The sequence below is a fragment of the Toxotes jaculatrix genome, chromosome 5 (assembly GCF_017976425.1).
Source record: "Toxotes jaculatrix isolate fToxJac2 chromosome 5, fToxJac2.pri, whole genome shotgun sequence".
In the NCBI taxonomy this organism is placed as follows: Eukaryota; Metazoa; Chordata; class Actinopteri; family Toxotidae; genus Toxotes; species Toxotes jaculatrix.
In genome coordinates this window covers 24,180,044-24,201,621 of record NC_054398.1, presented here as the reverse complement: position 1 = coordinate 24,201,621, position 21,578 = coordinate 24,180,044, and the positions used below count along the sequence as shown (strand labels likewise).

Below are 21,578 nucleotides of genomic sequence, written 5' to 3'. Positions count from 1 at the left end.
GGTATAAAGTATAAAAACATTAATGAAACTTCTCAAAGCCACTCTACAGCCAAATCCACTTTACTTTGTGCTCTTCATGTTGAATACATATATTATTCATATTTTCTCCAAATTTTGGCTGAATATGCAGCTTCTGGCGCAGCTTTGGGGGTGGAGCACAGTAACAACATGACAGCAGTGTATTATTATGCTATATTTGCAGACAAGAGAAGAGAATTAACAGTTGCAGAATTTGAGTTTCTTTCAATGTCATGAAACTGTCTGATTTCAAGGAGACCATTGCCATTGTCCATTGTAAAGACTACTCTTGAATACGTCTGTCAAACACATTTTTCAAACTTTTGTGAACCAGGTTCCTTTTTTTTTTTTTTTTCATCAAACGGTTGTGTGAATGTAACTGTGCCTTGAGTGCAGCCATCCTTGGCTGGTTATCAGCCCTGGTCCTGACATTCTTTGTGGTTCACAGTGTGTGAGTTTTATGTTCACCAGCACTGAATGGAGTGATGGTAGCCTCAAGGTTGGGCATGTGGCCAAAAAGTTTTCTCAGGAGGTCACTCAGATCCCTGGACAGGTTGGGGAAATGTGAGGCAAGGCAGTGACTCACAGTTACTCCAATAGTGCTGTAAAGGAATGGCTCTGCTCGCTTATTGTACTAAACAACTCTCAGGTGTCGATGGAGCTGTGTTTGTCAACCTCCTGACAAGTAAAGCTTTAAAAGGAAAATCCCCTGACGGACTTTACAGAGAATAAACATACGTCTCAAAACACTGGTTCTGATGCAAATGTTCAAATTCTCCAAATGATTAATGTTATACTTATTTAACTCTGTTAGCAAACCAAAAACAGATATTTTAGCTGATTGTCAGCCTGGCAAAACACAACAACCTAAACTTAAAATAAATTAGCCATGCCAATGTTATCTGTGGAATGCTCTGTATTTAGACTCACTGAGATAATGGGCAAGAGGGCTATTGTGTCTGGAGAGAAAAGTATGTCCTTGAATAACTAGCTCTGTATAGAAGAAACACATTACATACATTTAAAAATGTATGTATTTTGTTTTTAAAAAAAAGTTTATCATATGAATGGATAATAAAATCCAGCCAATTAAGGGCTTGTTAGCTTATGTTGCATTAGCTTACTTTAGACTTACTGTACCACATTTCCTTTAATATTGTGCTCCCAGCTGGTTCACACCATCATCACTTTTTCTGAACAGTGAAATTATTTCAAAATATCAGGAATTATCATGGCTATTGGAAAGCTGGCTATATGGCTCTAAAATATCTATTTAAAAGGATGTATTGTGTATTTTAATAACCATGAAATAACTTATTAGTACAATGGTGTAAAAGTAGCTGTATAATATACCTGGAGAAACTTGAGCTGGCTCACCAAACATTCAAGCAGTGGCATTTCACAGCAGGCATTATCTGCTGCCCTGTGTGGGTCTCTCTGTCCAAGTACAAGGGCCCACTTTAAGCCAGCCCACTGTGTGTGGGATGGGAATTTCGGGTCCATGGCTCAGCACTGCCTGCTTCCAGCTTGTTCCCACCCAACCACCCATGCAGTACCCATCCTGCTCCGCTTTCCTCTCCGCATGACAGTTCTGTGGTGAGACTGTGACCGCGGTCTCCTCCTGTGAACCCAGTCTGCAGCTCAATGATAGGACATGAGCAGCACGGCACCGTCAAGTCGCCCATGCAGAGCATGTCCACTGTATTTAAAGGCCAAAGGCCAGAGACAACTTTAGTAGATGCTTTCTTCAGTCTCTGTGAGTTAGGACAGCAGCAGGAGGAGAAACATTTTGTTCTTAATAGTTGGCAGTTTTGAAAAAAAGCCAAACCATAAGGAACCGGTTACACAATGAGGCACTCCTGAAACAGCAAGGATATTAAACTTGGAGTACATTGCCTGACTCACTCTATCCTGAGCTCCATCACACTGATGCAACCTGGTTTTGGCCTCTCAGAATGGTGAGTGGCTTCGCTTGTTTCTCTTGTTTCTCTCTCCGAGTTCGGTTTCTTGTGTTTTTGTCAAACAGAAATTCATTGCTTTTGGCACAGCGAAGTTAAGCCACAGTGGTGTGGTACTTTGTTTTCTGCAGACCAGTCTTTGTATTCATTTGGTGGTTTTACCCAGAATCTGTGAGAGGCATTCTGCTCCACCACAGAATATTAAAAAAGCTCTGGAAATGTATTTTTAACCAGTAATTCTGCAGTTATGGAGAGCACAGACGGTGAGGTCAGTGGACAATGAAATCTGGGTGGTACATTACCCTGCACATGTGCTCATCTACTTTGTGAGACAAAAAAAATTAGTTAAGAGTTATGTGCGAAAGGCGTATAGGGACTAAAAGGAGGGATATTGCTGGTCAAGTTCAAAACTTATTTTCATAAAGCTGTCTGTCAGAACTCCCCCAACTTTATAATGGTGCAGATTTGGTGGACTTCTAGTTCACGTTTAAGTAGTTAGAAAAAAAGTATCTGATGTACTAGAAGTCAAAATCAAGGCAAAAACTGAGGTTCCTTCATCTTTGTGGTAAAAGTGATAACTTTCCCATCAGCCCTCCTGAAAAGTGAAACATGTCCCTGATGTTTACAGTTCATATTTTAAGATAAATGAGTGTCCACTTTTAGCATCTACTTGCTATTGGACTATGAACTGTTTCTCCACAAATGTTTAATGACAATTAGCTTCTTAGCATTCAGCAGCTATACTGTATGTCATCGTAAACTGCTTCTCCGGTGTCCTACAGTGTATAATCCTTTTCTTTGCATGTAGGGAAAAAGTAAGAAGGTGTGCCATTTGGACGATGGTGATTGACAAGTGACAGCTTATCGTCAGCTCTTAATACTCCACCAGCCTCCTGCCATGTCCATGTCATTTAGGAATTATGACTTTCCGAACGATCAAATAAACATGGAAACCTCACGCCAGCCAAAGCCTGGTGTTCAATGTAATTAAACCCAAGTTGGAATATAATGTTATATTGTCAATGCATAGTATTTTTAATCCTTGCTCGACCACCTATGTAATTATACAGCCACCAATTCCCCATTTCCTGTCTGAAGAAATATATTGAGTCAACAACATGTTTTAGTTTTGGATGTTTTGCAGCTTTTGTCATCACAAATTTCAATGTGCTTTTAAACAGAGGTTCTGGTTTTCCTTTTTTTTTTTTTTTGTGAATAAATCTTTGCAAACCGGCTCATTATTTAGGTCCTTTGTAATTACTCTTTCCAAGCTTGGTCAAGCTGTTGAGCTATACAGCCAGATTACATGAAGGCTACTGAGCTCAGATGAGAATGGCTCCAGATGACTCTTGTGTTAAATGCAAAGTTAGCGTGACTCTAAGTAGGAACAGACATCACACAAAACATCACTGGAAAACTGCAAGTGACAGAAACATGCACACAAAGACACACCAACATTTAAATCCCCTTCTGCACACATGCAATGAATAAATACAAGTGCTGCAATAAATCTGGAATGCACACCCTAGTGATTTCCCTCACACACACACACACACACACACACACACACACACACACACACACACACACACACACACACACACACACACACACACACACAGACTGAGTGGCTGTTATTTTACCCGGCATGTGACATGAGGCTGAGACAGAGGTGTCCTTTGTTTGGCTTACCTACAACCGACACGTTCTCCACGGCAACTGAGTGGGGGAAACCCACAGGGCCACTCAGGTTTCAGCCCAGACATAAAAAGAAATGTCCACCACAGCAAGAAAATTAGCCAGGATCTCATCAAAGCTGACCATCTGCTTAGGAAACTCATATTTCTGTAGCACTTGCAAGCTTAATGCACTTGGGGACGTTTTAACAGTGGTGCCTGCAGCTCCGTGAAAATACAGCCTTTATTTATAACAAATTGCAGGCACAGCTTTGGCTCTTATTTGTTACATTACATAAATTATTAAGACACAACAACACTCTGCACCTAAACCTGTAAAAGTAAATCAGCCTGGATGCTGGGAAAGAAGCGGTCTCAGAAACACAGAGGACCTACTGTAAACTTGCATCGTTCACAGTCGGTGGCCGCTCACTCACGGAAATGACCAAGATCACTTCCAGTGCAGTGGTCCTTAACACGGCACTTAGTGGCGCATGCTAAGTGCTCAGGACTGATTTGCTTGATTGGACAACTCATCTCCATTTGTATGATAATCCACTGAAGAGGTCTGTGAGGAGCCAGAGTCACATGTAATGGAATCTGCTGCATCTGTGTCACGCTGGCTATGACCCTGTGCTCAATTATAGGGCCAGTATAATTCATCTACACCTCTATTGTAATAATTTAACTGTGCAATTATATCAGCACTTGTTCAGTGCCATCCTATTCTACTCTATTCTGACTGCACTAAGTGTAATGGATCTAGTTTTTCCCCCAACACAGGGTTTTTACTGTCAGTCTTCCAGACTTCCATTGTCCTGGCACAGTACTGGTGTAATTTCTGATTCCCTGTGATGCTCTCTGTGAAAATGGCCCTGGAGGAGCCATGCCAAGACTGCAGTTAAAGGACCCTCTCCTCTCTGCCTTTCTCTCCACTGCATCTTCTTCCTTGTCTTCCCCTCTTCTTTTTCTGTCTCTATTTTCATTATTTCTTCACCTGTTCATCCATCTGGTTATCTCTTTATCAAAGTCAATGACTCAGTCACTCACCCTCGCCCAAAACACCCATATTTTTTTCTCAACCATCATCAAATAGTTCCCTCTTTGCTCGTAATTACGTAACTCGGTGAGCTTCAGAGTAAGTGAAGCAAACAGTAAAACCAAATGGGTGACTCCTGTGATGCACCCCCTGTGCCTGATCCTCTCCATCTTCCAACTCTATGAAATGGATCAGTTGTTCCTCAGCGTAGCATTTTGGCTCGAACACTGCGGCACTGAAAAAGCAGGGCCAGTGTGGGATCGAACGAGTGACGTCTTGTGTGCATCACACACCCATCTGGTCTCAACTGCTTTATTGTGAGTTCTCCTGTTTACATCTATTGATCCCATTACACTCTGGAAGCATTTAGTAAAAAGCCGGGCACCGCAGCTGAAACCTGCTCTGTGACACTTGCATTGTATGTGAATGTGTGTGTGTGTGTCTGTTTGTGTGAGAGAGAGATAGTCTCACTTTGTAACTACCTGCTAATTATACTCCACAGTAAACATAAAATTTGTAACCACACCACCACAGGATATCATTAACTAAAAGGATTAGAGTGTGGTTCAGGCACGGGGGCATCCGTGGCTTCTCCCGATTGAAAATGGACTAATCTAAATGGGATACATCAATAAAACGGTGGAATAAAGTTGCAGGCACTTAAGAGCGTCAGCCCCTTTTGCTCAGGCTCAAAGTAGGGAAGACAGTCACTGGCTGGCAGCCAGCCAATAAATTAGAAGATAAGAAATATTATTCCACTGGCACACCAGCGGCTTGCAGCTATTTAAAACAGGGAGGTTTATTGATAATTAAATTACTTGGAGGAAAAAAAGACAAGACAAGAATAGAAAGCTTGGAGGCGGATCAATAAGGAGATATTGTAGTGGATAACGCTGCGGTAGCAAGCAACACAGCCAGGAGGACGGATGCAGTGTGTGATGCTACATTCAGAGTGTGTATGTTGAATGTTGCTGTGCATTGATGCTGTTACATTTGATAAAAATATATTAAAACATATTTTCATATTTTATGGGAAAGAAGTTGGTAAAAAAGAGACCATCACAGTTGTGTCCAGCAGACTTGATGTTGCCTGTGTTGTGTTTTCAGGTGCTGAGCTAAAGTAAGATGGCCTCGGACAGAATGGCGACTCCTCAGAGCAGCTCCAGACAGAGCAGCTCACTCTCTTCATCTCCAATGAGGCAAGTAGTATCAGCAGTCTGACCACTGTGGATCTGATGCAGCTGCACTTCACTTCTTGTAATGCATGACAGTTCTGTGGTGAGACTGTGAAATGAAAAATTAAAAGAGTGAGAGGACAAAACCATAGTGTCCATATCTGTCACTACAGTGGCTGAAATTATAAATGCAATCTTGGGAGAGAAGGAGCAATGAAATATCCTGAGCAATGCAATAAGTGGTCAGGTCCTCATGAATATATTTGTATAAAGATAGTTGTGGGAAACAAGTTAAGATGCATATTTTATTTTGCAGAAATGTCAAAAATCCACATAAATTAAATAAAATTTTAAAAAAAAGTAAATGCCCTGCACACTCATACAGGTGTTTTCACTTATTCTGAAAGGTTAGACCTCGGCTTAGATTGAAGCTGGAAGCTATCAGGGGAATTAAATAATGTCACCAAATTTCATAGGCCAAGGTGCAACCTAGCATCCACACTCTCCAGAGAAGAAGACTTTGAAAAGAAGTGAAAACACCCGTGGGGGTGCACCATGTCTGTATAGGGAAGCAAATGGAAACATAACTAATGGATATAGACACTAGTTGTATAGTGTGTACAAGTTCTGTTATTGGTCATCACTGGGATGGTTTCCTTAGGTAAAGCCTTTGGTGAAGAGCTGTGAATATTCTCCATGTTGAAAGCACTTTTCTGTCGACTCCATATCCCTCAGTACACACTCCACACATACATGTAAAAACACACAAACACACAAACACACCAAAACAACATATTGACAATAATAGCCATGATAGCAAGAAATAACCCTCCTGTTTCATCTGCAGATGTCGCCCCCAAAAATGCAGCATACTTTGGCCCCTATCTCCTTCTGATAATGCACTGTAATGGTGGCAGGGGTGTAAGGGGCACTGGTATCATGGTAGCTCTCGTAGGAGCAGAGATTGAGGATTACAGTGGTGACGGGGTCTAGTTGTGTCATTAGTCATCCTCAATGGTTTGTGAGTAGATGTTTGATGATGAATCACAGAGATGTTTGGTAACAGTTTAGACTGCTGTGAGGAAAGCAGGTCGTATTTGGTTCTCAGTGGTTATTAGTTGGATGATATGGAGAGAAATACACTCACACACTCATACAAAAACAATGAGCCCCTGTGTCTTTGATTAATCATCAGTAATCAAAGAAATCCACAAAAGAGTGCAGATCTACCCTCGGTTCTCTGGTTTGAGCAGTGGTGAGCTAATATCACTTGCAAAATGCTGGTGAAACCTCAAATAAAATTCCCCCAACCTACTCTTGCATTCATCAAACTAATATTTTGGTCACTTCAGATCTGGTTCAGAGTTCTCACTCTGACACTGCACAAGGGTTCGACCTTTTATCACTTAAGCACCTCCCATGCACAGCTGAATCCACTGATTGGTGTCACACTATGCAGCTGAAGCCACTGATTACACTGAGAAGGCACTGCTCACATTGTTAGATGGTGTAATCCTTTTCTTTAACAAAGAACTGAGGAAGGTCTGCAAGACAGTTCTTTTCTTACTTAGTTTAAATCTATGATGATCAAAGTTGTCTTCTGCTAAAAAATGTCAATGAGATTACTTAAAAAACTATTTAAAAATGTGGTATTTTCACCTTAGCTGGTTTTCAGACAGACAACAGTCCTGTGTTAAAACAATGCAAGGGGCTGTGTTGATGGGGGTGTGTAGTTTATAAGGTATTGGTGAGACAGTAAAAGACTATGCTAGAATTCCAGTTGGAGTAAAAGATTAATGTGGGTAAAGGCTAATCAGAAGCTAAAACACAGTGCACAATGTTTTATACTAAAAGTTATCATGGCAGCAACTATTTTATCTTTTGCTGCAGCAGTTGTGAGTTGAGCAGTAGAAATATGGTGACGTTTTCTTGCATTGCAGCAACAGTTCAGTCCCCATGTGTTGGCACCTCTGCTGTGCTGACAGACTGGCTCCATTCAAACGAATGAGACAGCTGAAGTCAGTCTGAATTACACAGCACAAACCAAGCAACATTAACATTCATTTAGAGCTGTGTTTCTCTGACACTGCAAATGTAAGTGCAACTCTTCTGTTAGTATTTTGGTTTGTTAACTTCTAAAGGAAAATACCTGACTCCTGAGCTGATAAATAACCCATTATGTTCAATAAGTAGTTGCTAGATTTGTCTGTCTGATGTTTGGGGCTGAGCAGGTAGCCTATAGTGGATTCATCAGACATAAGAGCGGTTAGAGTGTACCAGACATTAAAGTTCTACAGGAAAAAAACAAAACAAAATAAAGATATTAAAATGCAGCTTTAAAATTGACCAAACTAATATTTTTGTCAAATAATTACAAAATGACAGGAACTAAAATGAGATCTTCATGGAATTGAAATGAAACTGAGGCTAAACAAAGTTTAGATGCTTTGTCTGTATGTTGAGAAAAGTTGAGGCAGGTCTTATCGACTGACACCCCAGAGGCTGCTGGGAAAAATCACAACCGCACCTCCTTCATATCTGCCTTGGGAAATATTTACTGGCTGATGTTTGATTAGAAATGTTGGTTCAACATCCCCAAACCAATATATCGGTCTTAGCGAGGATCCTAGATCAACAAATTAGAGGCAGTCAATAGCAGGAGGTGCAGAGGTCAAAACCTTAGTGACAATGCAAACACATTAACAAACACACACCCTCACACTCCTTCCCACGCATACACACATATACGCCCATAACTGGATTTGACATTTGGGGTGCATAAGAAAGCCAGATTTTGCAACCAGAAATCCTTAAAAATCTGTCAGACACATGTGGTCAAGATGAAAAAAAGAGAAGAGTGCGCATACCAAACAATCAGAAACTGAAGTAAAAACAGAGCAGCGCTGCTTCCATGCTGTCAAACAGTCACGAACAGTTGACGGGGAGCACAAACCTGCCAGCTGACCTAGACCGGACTCTCTGCGCTGTTGAGCCATCAACCAAACAGCCCTCATCACAAGCTGGAAGGCTTGTCTTTCAAATATAACATCACTCACTGGCAGTTTATTTCATTTCACATCTTTTTCTTTTTATCGTGTTCCATCAACTTAGGTCCAAAGAAAACACATCCAAAACCCACGGTGTGTTTTCAAACCTTTGTGGCTATCAGTCTTTAAATAAACTGTTGCTCCTGATTTCCAGAAAAATCTCTTCTTGGAGATGCTCAATTGAAAACTCTTATCACACCTCAGTGATTTATGTCTATGTTGTGAAAGTGCCAGATGCTGATTCCTCGTTTTTAAATGGGAAAAGCCTCTTCATCAGCTGCTGTGGTTGAGAACATTTCAGTCACTGATAATAAATTTGAATATATATCTTCTGACAGTTTTGTGTTTACAAATGCTTACACAGCTTCGCAGAGGATGCACAGTGAATGCCCTTGGATATCAAATCATTAGAGCTGTCACGCCATATATAGGCAACCAGAACACACACACGTAAACAAACAGATCATCCCTTACTTGCTTTTTTGGTCTGTCTCTCATGTACACACGCAAACATAAATCCTATTTGTGTTGCACGCGGCAGTAAATCAGATGATGAAAGGAGCCAAATGACTGAATTGTATTAAAATAAATTGCAAACACAGATGGAATATATACATGTACACAGCTGACAAACATCTCCACAACAGAACCAGCGCTTTTCCCAGATCGGCTTGTCTGGACAATCAAAGCTTCAGGTTACATTCTGAAAATGGGTGGTGAGTCATTACGCCGTGGGCAGGTCAACCAGGTTTCTGTGGCATCGTTTGCCTAGGAGTCTTTTTATGTTGCAGCTTTTGCTTGCAACCCATGTAGGAGAGCTGGAAAAGTGTGGATGTGCTGAGAGAAAAAGGGAACAAACCAAAAGTAAGAGTCAGCTGGATATGGTTTGAGACACAGATAAAGAGGCAGAATGAATCCACAGTGTAATGTCTTGCACATATGCCTGCAATAACTGTATTTTTATGCCTACGGTGCATGTAACCAGGCATGTGTTAGGGCAGGAGTGTGAGTCAGAGAAAAAGAGAACAAATGACGGAGAGAAGAAGTGAATAGACTGAGACAGGGAACAAAAGAGAAGCAAACTCAGTGTGTGCTGTTTTAGGTGAATCTGGTCTTGGCTGCACATTAGAGACCGTCTCAAACATCTGGGTATCAGATGTCTGCCCCTGCTGCCAGGATTCAGCTGTGCCACTCGGTTGCCACATTATCCCGTTACCGTGCGCTACTTTGGGAGGGGCACAGACTCGACCCTTGCCCAGAAAATCAAGGCTTGCATTTCCTAAATCCTTCAGTGACTTGCACATTTGAAAGTACCAGTATCCATATGCTTTTACCATTTTCTTAACCCATCTGTGACCTCTTAACAGAGGGAGGCAGCGTTACATAAAGAAAGTTTTCAGCGGAGCTGTAGCCTCTGCTTAAATTTTTGAAGAGAGTTCTGTTTAGCAATATTCTGGTTTTTGAGCAGAAGAGGAATGCATTAACATCTTATTTGGTCTCTTTGAATATATGCCTCCATATTTAATTCTTTTTGGGACAAGAATGTCCTTGTTTCCTCCTTCAGTTGAAGCCAAAGCCACAATGGTCTGGTCCTCAAAACCTCACAGCTCATTCTGCCCACATTTCCATTCACTCTGCCCTGCTGGACTGTGGTTCTGTTGTGGTATTTGAGAGAGATTTCCATTTGTTCATACGTGACATCAGGCGTCAGACTGTCACATTCATCCAAACCAGACACTGGACGACAGTGAAGGGCTCCTTTCTGCTCATAATTGTGCTGAACGACTTCCATATCAGAAAACTGTGGTGACAATGCTCTGGATCTCAGTGCAGTCAGATCCAAAGCAGAAATAACAGCATGAACTAATGCATGTTGTTGTTTTTCTTTCTCAAACAAGTTGCTTGACTAGCCAGCAATACTGCGTGCAGCTGGCGGACAATTCCAGATGTTGTTTTAAACCATTTGGTGAAGGCTTTTGTCCAAAAACCCCTCAAAGTACTGTACATGAAGGACGGATCCAAGAGAACCAAACCACAGAGCCTGTCAGTCTTTTATCCAGTTAAAAGGTTTTTGTTTTTGGACACTTGTTTGGATATTTTCATTTGTGCCTAAAATGAAAAAAAGAAAAGAAAGAAAAGGCTTAAAATAGCCAACAAGCAAATTTTGGCAAGTTAAACAAGCTTGTGTCATAAGAGGTAAAAAGAATAAACAAGTCGAGCAGCATAGTACAAAGAGGCAAAAATTCATCTGTGAAAGCTTAAAGTGTTTCAGCTTGACCAAGACATTCACGTCTGAAAGCAGGGTTGACTGAAATTTATGAACACAGGAAATAACAGAAGGGAAAGATGGAAAAGGACAGAACAACAGTTACTGGTAAGTTTTGGGATTAGTTTAAATCTGAGCTGTCACATAAATTCATTAGAGACACAACTTCACTCCACACACAGTCGCTAGCTAAGGAACAGCTAACCAACACTTGCTAACGGTCATGCAGCTGGTACTTTGGCTGTTTGTGGCAAATAATCACGTACGGCAAATACAGTCAGATTATACATTAAACAAAGTAAGAATTCAAATCCTGTTCAACAACTAACTAAATAAACTGCCTGTTTAAACTTTGCTGGGGTGATATCAGTTCAGTATTTGATAAAACTTCACACTAAGTTAAATGGTTTACTCATACTTAAGTCACTTGAAAGATTTAATTAGGGATACAACAAATTGGTGTTTTCATTAGTGATTATTAGTTATTTAATCAATTAATTCATTATTTGGCCTAAAAAAGTGTAAGAAAAGCAGTCTTAAACAGAGTTACTCAGTTTACTGTCATACAAGACATGGGAAATTAGCAAATCCTCAACATTTAGAAGCTAGGTTGGTATGTTTGACTTTAATAATAGATGGAGTATCAAAACAGCTGCAGATAAAGGTTTTGTTATTTGACTTGTTTCAGCTAAATTACATTTAAATCTTTGACAGTACCCAGCTTTGATAAAATCCATAACTGTGCAAAGAGTACATTGTATTTTAAGTATCTGTGTCTTATCTTATTTGTATTTTAAGACATGCAAATTTCACATACTTTCATTAAACCAGACTGAGTCACACAGGTTGTCTGCACTTTAATTCAAACCATCAGTAGGGTTGCGTGACGTGTAGGGAAACCATTCATCACGCAGCTGACCAAAGAGAAACAGACATTACTCAACCTGTGCTCATGATGTGTGAAGTGTTGTACATAGTACCTGAATCACTTGAGGCCTCTAGCGATATGTAGAACAAGCCTAGTAATGGGCAACCACCCCTGAAGAACAAATTAGTTCCTGCTGTCCAATAACTGCTATACTTGAGCGACAGCAGGTGCTGTACCGCGTGGTTTCAAACCTGCCCGTCTGCTGCTCGCTAACTAACAAGCCCTACACACCGCAGCTGATTGTTTGCTGATACAGTGTGTTGGACAAAGATGTGAGTGTGACTGCAGTTCAAAGCACATTGGTATTGTCATTTATTTTCATTATCTTCATGATGCGATTACTGAATGACCCACAGACAGCACACAGGAGAAAATTCATGCCCGCAGTGTGTTTTCATGCGGACATAGTTGCTGTTTTTAGCCTCAAACAAACTGACTCACATCCTGTGATGTGACATTCTGTAAGAGGTTCATATGTGTGTTGCTTTTGTGTTGTCTTTCTGTTTGCTGTTGAGGGTTTCTGTCAGCGAAGAACTGCTGTCAGCAGATGATTCCTGCTTTAAAACAGCCGGATGTCACAGAACAAAGGTGTCTGAAGATGCACTGGGTTAATGTAAGGATCATATGAGTGTCAAACATTTTCAAGAGTAAAACTTTAACAATTATTTCTCTTGAAAATGTAATAGGATGTCTTCAGAATTTTCACCAGGTTGGTTACCCCAGCTGTTAAAACTCAGCCTATTTGTTGCATAAAAACATAAAAGACATTACACAGAAGCCTCAGTAGCTAAATTAAAATCTGCCAAATAAAATGTGAATCATTGCATATACTACTCTCATGTGAAAATTAAGAGTTGGTTCATTGACCTGGCTGAGTTGATTCTCCAGTTGGTGTCATTAAAGCGCCGCAGAAAGAGAGGCTGCAACAAGATGATAGAATTAAAAGAACGGCCCAGTCCAACCTCCAGTGGTGAAAAACAGTGCAGTAAACATGATGGAAATAGGGCATTTATGTTTGTTTTATGTATTAATGAATGATTCACTCACTCATAACCACTTTAAGCCTAAGTCCATCTCTTACTCTGACTTTAGCCTTATCTCAAGTGTGATCTTAACCCTAAAGCCAACACTTAACCCTACAAATAAAAGAAGTACAAGAACACACACATACACACACACTGACACAAACTGAGGTCTCTCACAGCAGCAGCCTCTCAGTGACTCATCCAGCAGAACAACTCAATGTGCCTCAAGTTAAACAATGAATCATCTAAAAGCCCAAGTTATCATCTTCACCCATGTGTTACAGGAACAGTGAGCTCACTATGACACTAACTTAATACACCAGCCTGATTTCCTATGTAAATCTGAATGGGATTCAGCCGTTTGTGATACCTTTCAGCCTGATCACATTTCTGCATGTAGCTGTTTTCATATGAAAGTTAGGAAATTCTGTCTGTAGATCTTTATTGTAGATTTTTTTCATGGTTTGGTTATATACCATGTTTGTTTACCCACTACACCACCAATTACATATGAACTTTTATTCATTTTCTATTTAATTAGTGTTTTTTAGAAAGCACATAGCAAACTCTTGTTAAAAGAATAAGGATGGTGATATTCTACATTTTTCTTACTGTCACAAAATCTCATGAAAAGACAAACAGTAACAATGTGTTAGTATATCTTTCAGTATTTTCTGTCCTACCTACTGTGTCTATGGCAGTAAAAGTTCTTGCACTCCATATACTTTTTTTGACAGCTGTGTAGGATCAAAGATTGTTTACTGTGAAAGAACCACAGATTCCCTTCACAAATCCCTTGTTTAAAAATGGTCCCTGTTAATATATTATAAAATTAAACATCTAAATTTGACTGATCTTGATTCCCTTTGCAAAAATGCTTAACAGTACAATTCAGTGGTCTAATACCTGTAAAGTATAGTATGTAGAATTACTAAATCTAAACATTTTAATGGAGAGGGTGAAATTAATACAATAGACTTCCAAGTCTGGTACAAAAAAAACATGTTTAAATCTTGCGGTAGTACTTTTAAAAACAAAAACAAGGATATCTCCTGTTAACCGGCTAATGCTGCTACCACCGTCCCTCAGTTTACTGACAGCCACCAGCAGATGAGAAGGACTGACGCTTCATCTCCACAGGATCCATGTCTGGGATAATAGAGCCGCTGTCGCCTGACCCTCTCTTGGCCCCACATGTAAATATTTGTCATTCCCTGCGAGCTGAAGTGCACCGCTTCCCCTCCTTTGGAAAACAACCCTATTATTATCATCTCTTTTTATTTTTGCCCAGTGGTGAGGGGAGCGCTTTGTCGCTTGTTGGGCGCGTAAATCAAAACGGGTTCGTTATGTCATTCTGTTATATAACTATGGAAAATGGTTTGAAATTGCCACATTGGGGCTGATATGAAGAGAATTGTTGCACTTTTTTCTTTTTTTTTTTTTACCCCTAAGATTGATTTGATTGTTTGTTTATGATTTCCCAGGGTCACTTGAATGCAGTTAGGAAATATGTCAGAGATCAGTTATCCAACAAAAAAAAAAGAGAGGGAAAAACATACAGATGAACTGGGTAAAATATACAGGAAAATGATGCCAATTAATAATTGAGGGCTCTTTCCATCTCCTCTTCAGCTGTGCCTTTGACTGGTGATCAAGCACTTGGCTAATTTGACTCGCTCAGTTTGAGTCACAGTGTTACAGGAATGGTTTTTAAGAGGTTTTCTCTTAAGTGAAAAAAAAAAAACAGAATCTTGGTTCAGCAGTGTTTTATTTTTAAAGAACATTTGGGAGAAATTAATTTCTTTAATCTCTTAGAGTTAAACTAAAACTCATATCTCATCCATTTTCAAAAGTCACGATGATTGCTAGGAAGCCATTTACCCCATTTAGCAGAACAAGCTCCTTATAAATTATGACCACACAGTGTAAAACTGTGCAGTTATTTATTCTAGGCTGCATTTACAGCTAATTACATCTTCATCCTCTTTCCGAATTCAGAGAGATTTATTTGCTGGAGAGTTTTGAACTGGTGTGTTTACTCACTCTGAAAACAGCAGATTTTTCCTTCTTTTGCATTGTTATTCAATGTCCTCAGCTGACAAATTATTGACTCAATGTACAAATACAGAACATACATTTCAGTGTGTCTATGTAAGTATGTGCATTCGTGTGCCATATTCAGTTTTTCTCTTTTTTCTTTTTTTATAAAGTGCCCTCTGTGAGTGAAGCTGAAATGCAAAACTCTGAGGAATGGTTTCACCTTAAATAGAGAGATGTTACAGAAACGTATATTTCTCTTGGCAAGACAACAGAATTGTCTTTTTTCCCCTCTTTTTCTTCTTCTTACTATAATTAAAGTGGCACCTTAAAAGGAGTCTTCACGTCAGCTGACTTAATCTACCTGAGCTTCAAATGAGACCTTTTTCTGACCTTAACAAAACTCCATATTGATTTTCTTTAGTAAACACCTGCCCTCTGTATGGTTTGATTGTGGACTGGATGTAATTGAAGCTGTGTTTGTTTTCTAAATGATTCAGTCCCACCTCACCAGTTCTGGCTCACAGCGGAAACCCAATACCTAGCTCAAAGATGTTATGTAATGATGTTGGTTGCTGCTGTTCAATGATAAATCATTGTTTTGAGTGTACACACAGCCAAAATGCATGTCTTAAACCAGATTAACCAATATTCAACACCAGCGCAATATCCCAGTGTCTCTAGTGAGCTGCCATTTCCCACAAACTGCAGACAATACTCAGAAAGCCAAGAGGAAAATAACAAGCTTCATTAGAGGCCCATTCCCATGTGTTTACTCAAAGCAGAGGTGGCTGTCGTAGCCATCGACCTGCCCACTCTCTGCCCTCCCGCTTTGACTCACTAGGTGCAGGACTCTGGATTGCCCCCTTAAGCTTAGCTTAAGGGACTCAGAGGTGGGGAAGGAGTGTTTGCTTGGTGCAGCCCATTGTTAAAGCCGTCTCCATGCTCAGGGGAAATGACGGGTTAAACTAACAACTGTGGAAACCGGCCGTAATCGGTGGATAGTTGACCTCGAGTACACACCATTGATTTTAGGAATGCCATGATGTTTTTCGCTTGAGCGCTGCAGTTTCTGGTTGCCATTTCCATTTTATAATGTGGCATTTATGTACTTTTACTAGAGTAGAGGTGTGGATTTTATTTGCATGTATAAGGGCTCATATGAATTTTCCTGCCCCCCCCCTTCATATTCCGGCTCCAGTGACTATAGATGACATTGCTTGCTCACATAATGCATGCAGCGCTAGTCAAAAATTGTATTTTTCAATTTTCCATTTCATTTTAAATCAGTGTGGCTCAGATTAATGATTCTATTTTCTGTTTGTCAATGACCCTTCACTAAGCTCGGTGGCAGATTTACCATGCCAAATTCTTGGTAGTTTCTGAAACACTGAGTCCTTGACGTCAGACAGGTTCAGACAAAAGCAGGAGTCGCAATTTTATGTAATTTAGTGACTGTTGATTTTGTCCAAAGCTTAACAGATGAGCTGTTTCTCTGTCTATTATTGTTATTTCCCGTTTGGAGGAGGGGTTTATGGAGCACGGTTAAAAAAAATGTCCAGTAGTCCAAAGAAGCAGTTTGAATTTATGAGTAACCACTACCTTCATTTTCTGCTGATTAAGCATGTTATTTCTTGTGGAGGAGGCAAGGATGATTAAGGTTTTCTCATATAAATCAGTTCAAGCTTTAGTCAGCAGGCCACACACAACTTCCCAGATCAGAGACCTGAATGATACTGAGTACATTCATTGCACAAATGTGGTTCTTTCTGTGCAGTCATTTTCACCTTTCATTTTTTTAATCAACAAAGAGTGACTGCTATGAAACCAAACATCCAATTTATGTCAAGTTCCTCTTAGCAAGTCAATTCAGAAGCAGAAAACCGAGTTTTCTCTGCATATAGCAATCAGTAGAGGTGAGTGAACTCTGGACTGTGCCACATGACGTTAATTTGATGTCTTCCATGAATATAACCAGACTGAATATATAGTGATACATAGTGTAATCAACCAAATCCAAAAAATGTCCATGGATTTGGGCATTAGATTTTTGTTTCCATCTAACCTAGCCTGACCGTGTCTTGTTTGGACTGGTGTCTTTGTCTTTGGACTTGGGTACACAGAACAGGCCGGTAATCAAACCCAAGCACTTCTTGCTAAAACCTATAAAGGAATGTGACTAAAGTCAAGATGCAAGTTCTAACTGTAACATTACTTTGTCCCACAGCACCCGGATGCAGTCTCTCCAGGTTGACTCTGTCCAGCGCTGGATGGAGGACCTCCGCCACATGACGGAGGTGGAGTGTATGTGTGTCCTCCAGGCCAAACCCATTGGGGTGGAGGAGGACTCCCAGCAGGGAGAGCTGATTGTGGGTTCTGGGGTGGGTGCAGGGGACCATGTGGCCCGGAACAACCTGCAGACACTCCTCCGCCGAGCTCTGGTGGTCAGCACAGAGCTCGGCAAGATGTTCCAGCGGTTGGAGAAGGGTCGCTGGCAGAGGGTCCACAGCACTGCCGTACGAGCTAACTGCCACGTTCGCTCTCTGGTGCATGAGTACAGCGCCGCCCGAAGCACACCGCCTGAGATGCAGAAGGTATGAGTCCAGACAGGACAGGAAGAAATGTGCTGAAGTGAAGACTCCCTCATACACCAGTTAAATTATAATATAGACCTTTTCATGCTGTTACATAAACAGCCTAATTTTAGAATTAGATCCATTTATGTTTTGCTTAGGCTTATCAGTCTAATAAGAGAAGCTTTTCTCCAAGACTACAAATCCCTGTGCAGTCTAGTTAAAAGTGAGTAAACCACAAAATTTCCCTATCTTCAATCACACTGTGTGAATTACCCAGCTCATTGAAATGAGGGGAATGCTCCGTCATTCACTTTCATACCGGGGTGTTTCTTTTCTGTGTGTTTTATCACCACTCTGTGTTTCTCTTCTTTTTCTTTTGTCACAGTATGAGAAATCTTTGCTGGAGAAGTGCATGGAGCTGACTAATATTACAGAGAGGTAAAACTCTACACAACTAATACACAATCATAGGAAAACAATAGTAAAAGTTGACTGGTGCATAACAAGTTACTAAATGTTGTGTTAAATCTCCCCCTCACCCACAGGTGCCTTCACACTGATGATGAATTCTTCCTTAAGTCCATGAGAGAGGCCATCCATGAGATCCTCACTGATGTCAGTGATTCATTCAGCAACATGATTGACATGGCCTTAGCCAATGAGATCCGGGTATGTAACATGTACTATATAAACATATTTACCTGATATTTTCAATAGTCATATTGGTGTCCTGTGCCGTGTTCACACCTGCTATTTGTAAAGTGTCAAACAGTGAATTAGAAGGCAGCCGATGGTCCTATTTGAGTGATGTACTGACCCATTTGAGTTTTAGAGTGTGAGGGCATTTTTTTACAGCGTCTGTTTGAGGGTTCATGCTTGTTTTTTGAGTTAAAATTAGAATTACGTGTGTGTGTGTTTGTGGCTGCCAGTTTCCCAGTTCATTAAAGTATAAACGGTCTAGTAGAAACATAAACATGGGCTCAGCTTTATGTGGACTGAACTAATGGAGGATTACATCATCTTTGTATGACCCAGAGAATTAAGTTAAAGTGGAAGACATGTTTATTATTTCACGCTAATGAATCCATGATTGCACGCAGATGATGCATGATTGCTATCTCATGTCTTAGACATTATTCAGAGTGAGTGGCTTTTAAAAAAGTTTACTATGTTCTCATTGTGTAATAATCATTATTTATAGGTCTAACGATTTAGTCTTAAAATTAAGTATTTTAGATTGCTCTCCACTGATGAGACTGTGAAACGCTTGGCAAATAAACACAACCTGTTATCATGTTATCCATTTACTCACATCATTTGGGCACAGTCAAAAGGCAGATAGGCTGGGAAAAGAAAATCAAATTGTCCAAATTATCTTACCTCACATACAAACATAAGAAAAGATTTTAAAATTTTCTTTTACCTTTTTTTTTTAAATGTGCCTGTGTCTCTGTCTGACTTTGACACCTTCCAGTGGTATTTTATCTGATCCATGGATACTGAACTGAACTGGCTACTAGCAAGAGAATTATTTCAAAGATGCTACAGTATGCAAAATGACTTTAACATTGCTTAAAAAATGCAGTTAATGGTCGAGTGCCCTGCATTTGTAGGTCCGTGAAAAAAAGTACTCATGGTATAATGTTCTCGCAGGTCCTGATCAAACAGATTGAATCGTCGGACAGCGTTCACACCATCGGCAGTGCCATTAGCAACCTGCTGTCCCTCACACAGGATGGACCTCAGCTCTGCAGCATCATTGCCAAGGTACTGTGGACATACTAGTGCTGTCTTGTCAATGGTTATACTGCCTTGGTCATGGGTTTGATTTCAGTGGAAATTAAGTTTAAGACTGGGACCACGAACATCTACTGACATGTGTCTCAATCCACCTCCAATGACGCATTTGGTTGTGAAAAACCTGTGAGGTGAGCTGTGATCCTGACGTCAGCAACAAGTCAGCAGGATGATGTATTAAATATACTCTTGGGTTTGCCATTTTCATTCATACCTCCCACCAAGTGTTTTGCTGAAGTGCCTTCATTTGATATAACATCATCGCCCCTTATTTCTTCCAAGCCACACCCCTCTTATGATCAGCTCCACCTTTTGCCAGTGTTCATCATCCAGACCAGCAGACCTGCCACTATCTCTGTATACATGCCTCTAAAAAGCTATTTCATTGTGAGATAAGACAAGACGGACCAGACAGCAAGTCTCAGTTGGCCATTAGTTAGCTGGCCGCTTCCAGGACACTCTTGATAAGACTCTTCCTGATGGCCCACACACACACACACACACACACACACCTCTTTGCTCCCAGATTGTCAGATCAATTCTGTCAGCTTCCATTAGGGGTAAGATTGATCACGCTCAGGCGTCTTTACCTGTCAGTCCGCTGCACCTTTCTTAACTCCCTCTGTAGCTCCGCGAGCTGAACCTTCAGAGGGGTGTCTGAGGGAAACCTACCTGCCAATGGCTGCTAATGAATACCCAATACAAAACGTCGTCCACCTGCCATCTGAATTAATTAGCTTCCACCAGCCTGTCTGTCACACTGTCACAAACAAACCCTTTACAATAATGTGTATCATCTGGCTCAGATCTGAGCTATTCACATCATTATTCACGTTATTATTTTCCACAGCCTGCTGACTTTACTCACGCACTTGTTTTGAATAACAGCAATTAGCTGTTTAAATGCTTGGGTGGGGACATGATATTTCTGCTTCCTCCATCTCTTTACCAGTGCTGCTGTTGACAGACAGTGTTTAGTGAGTGGTGTGTATGGAGAGGGGAAGGGAGGTAGGTTAACTGTGTGCTATTGAAGCAGACAGCATGATAAATAGAGATGAATCATTGTGTATATATATCCACATTGGGGTTAAATTGACTTGTTGATTTTAGGTTTTATTGTGATGATTTCACTCTGCTGGAAGCACCACAGGGGTGGAGTTTTACTGCATTAAACAGCATCATGGACAGTTTTAGGCAGTGGCAGCTCCCTTGGGAAAATGAGAGATGGTGTCATAATTAAGAATTAACTTGTAATTTACATCCATCTGGCTTGCATGATGACAATAGCAGATCCTTTTTGCTCATTTGGCTCGTTATTTGTTACTAATAGGTCGATTTGTATGACAGTGTAGTTGTTAAGTCAGAAAGTCATCCCCTGGGTTTTGTAGAAGAATTAAAATGTAATCAATAAATTTATACTTTATACAAAAACAAACTAAAGTGTTCATTAAGTGAAAAACCTGGGCTTTTCACTTAATAGCTTAGTAGCTACTTTCACTTAATAGCCAGTTGTTAAAATAAAAATATTAAATATATTAGCTTTAAATAAGCTGTGTAATAAATTACATTTGAAAACATATTATAGCAAGTGAGTTAGGTAACTAAAGATAAGCATATATATCCAAAAAGGGAGTGAGAGGCATCATCCTTCATCTCTAATTATAAGAACTCATGATTTCAAAACATGTCCAGTGTTTTAATTTTCATGATCCTCATATGTGTTGTTTATACTACTACAGAATAAAGCACTTCCCCATAATTGACAGCTTGTCATACTGAGTAATCACACATTCGTGACTGATTTGTCACGACTGAATGAACTGCATCCATTTAGTATACCAAGCAGGTCAGAACAAATAATACAAATTAGTCAAACACCATTACGGTAATTTATAGTCTCTTTTTCACCTGATCTGCATGTCTTTGGGTTCTGGGAGGAAACAAAAGCACCAACAAACACATGCAAACGCCACACAGAAAGCACCAGAGCAAGAAAAATGTTATATGACCTGGCTGTGTTTAATACTGAGCCATGT

The 21,578-nt window shown here is 40.3% G+C and overlaps 1 protein-coding gene across 1 annotated transcript in view; it reads left to right on the top strand.

Moving 5' to 3' along the window:
- The window catches only part of LOC121181518 (protein inscuteable homolog), a 49,605-nt gene that overhangs the window by 12,538 nt on the left and 15,489 nt on the right, over positions 1-21,578 (top strand). The window contains exons 2-6 of the mRNA XM_041037437.1: positions 5,799-5,890; positions 17,397-17,763; positions 18,131-18,183; positions 18,291-18,414; positions 19,399-19,512. Coding sequence (XP_040893371.1) covers positions 5,817-5,890; positions 17,397-17,763; positions 18,131-18,183; positions 18,291-18,414; positions 19,399-19,512 — 732 coding nt within the window. The 5' untranslated portion in view covers positions 5,799-5,816. The remainder of the gene's footprint in view (positions 1-5,798; positions 5,891-17,396; positions 17,764-18,130; positions 18,184-18,290; positions 18,415-19,398; positions 19,513-21,578) is intronic.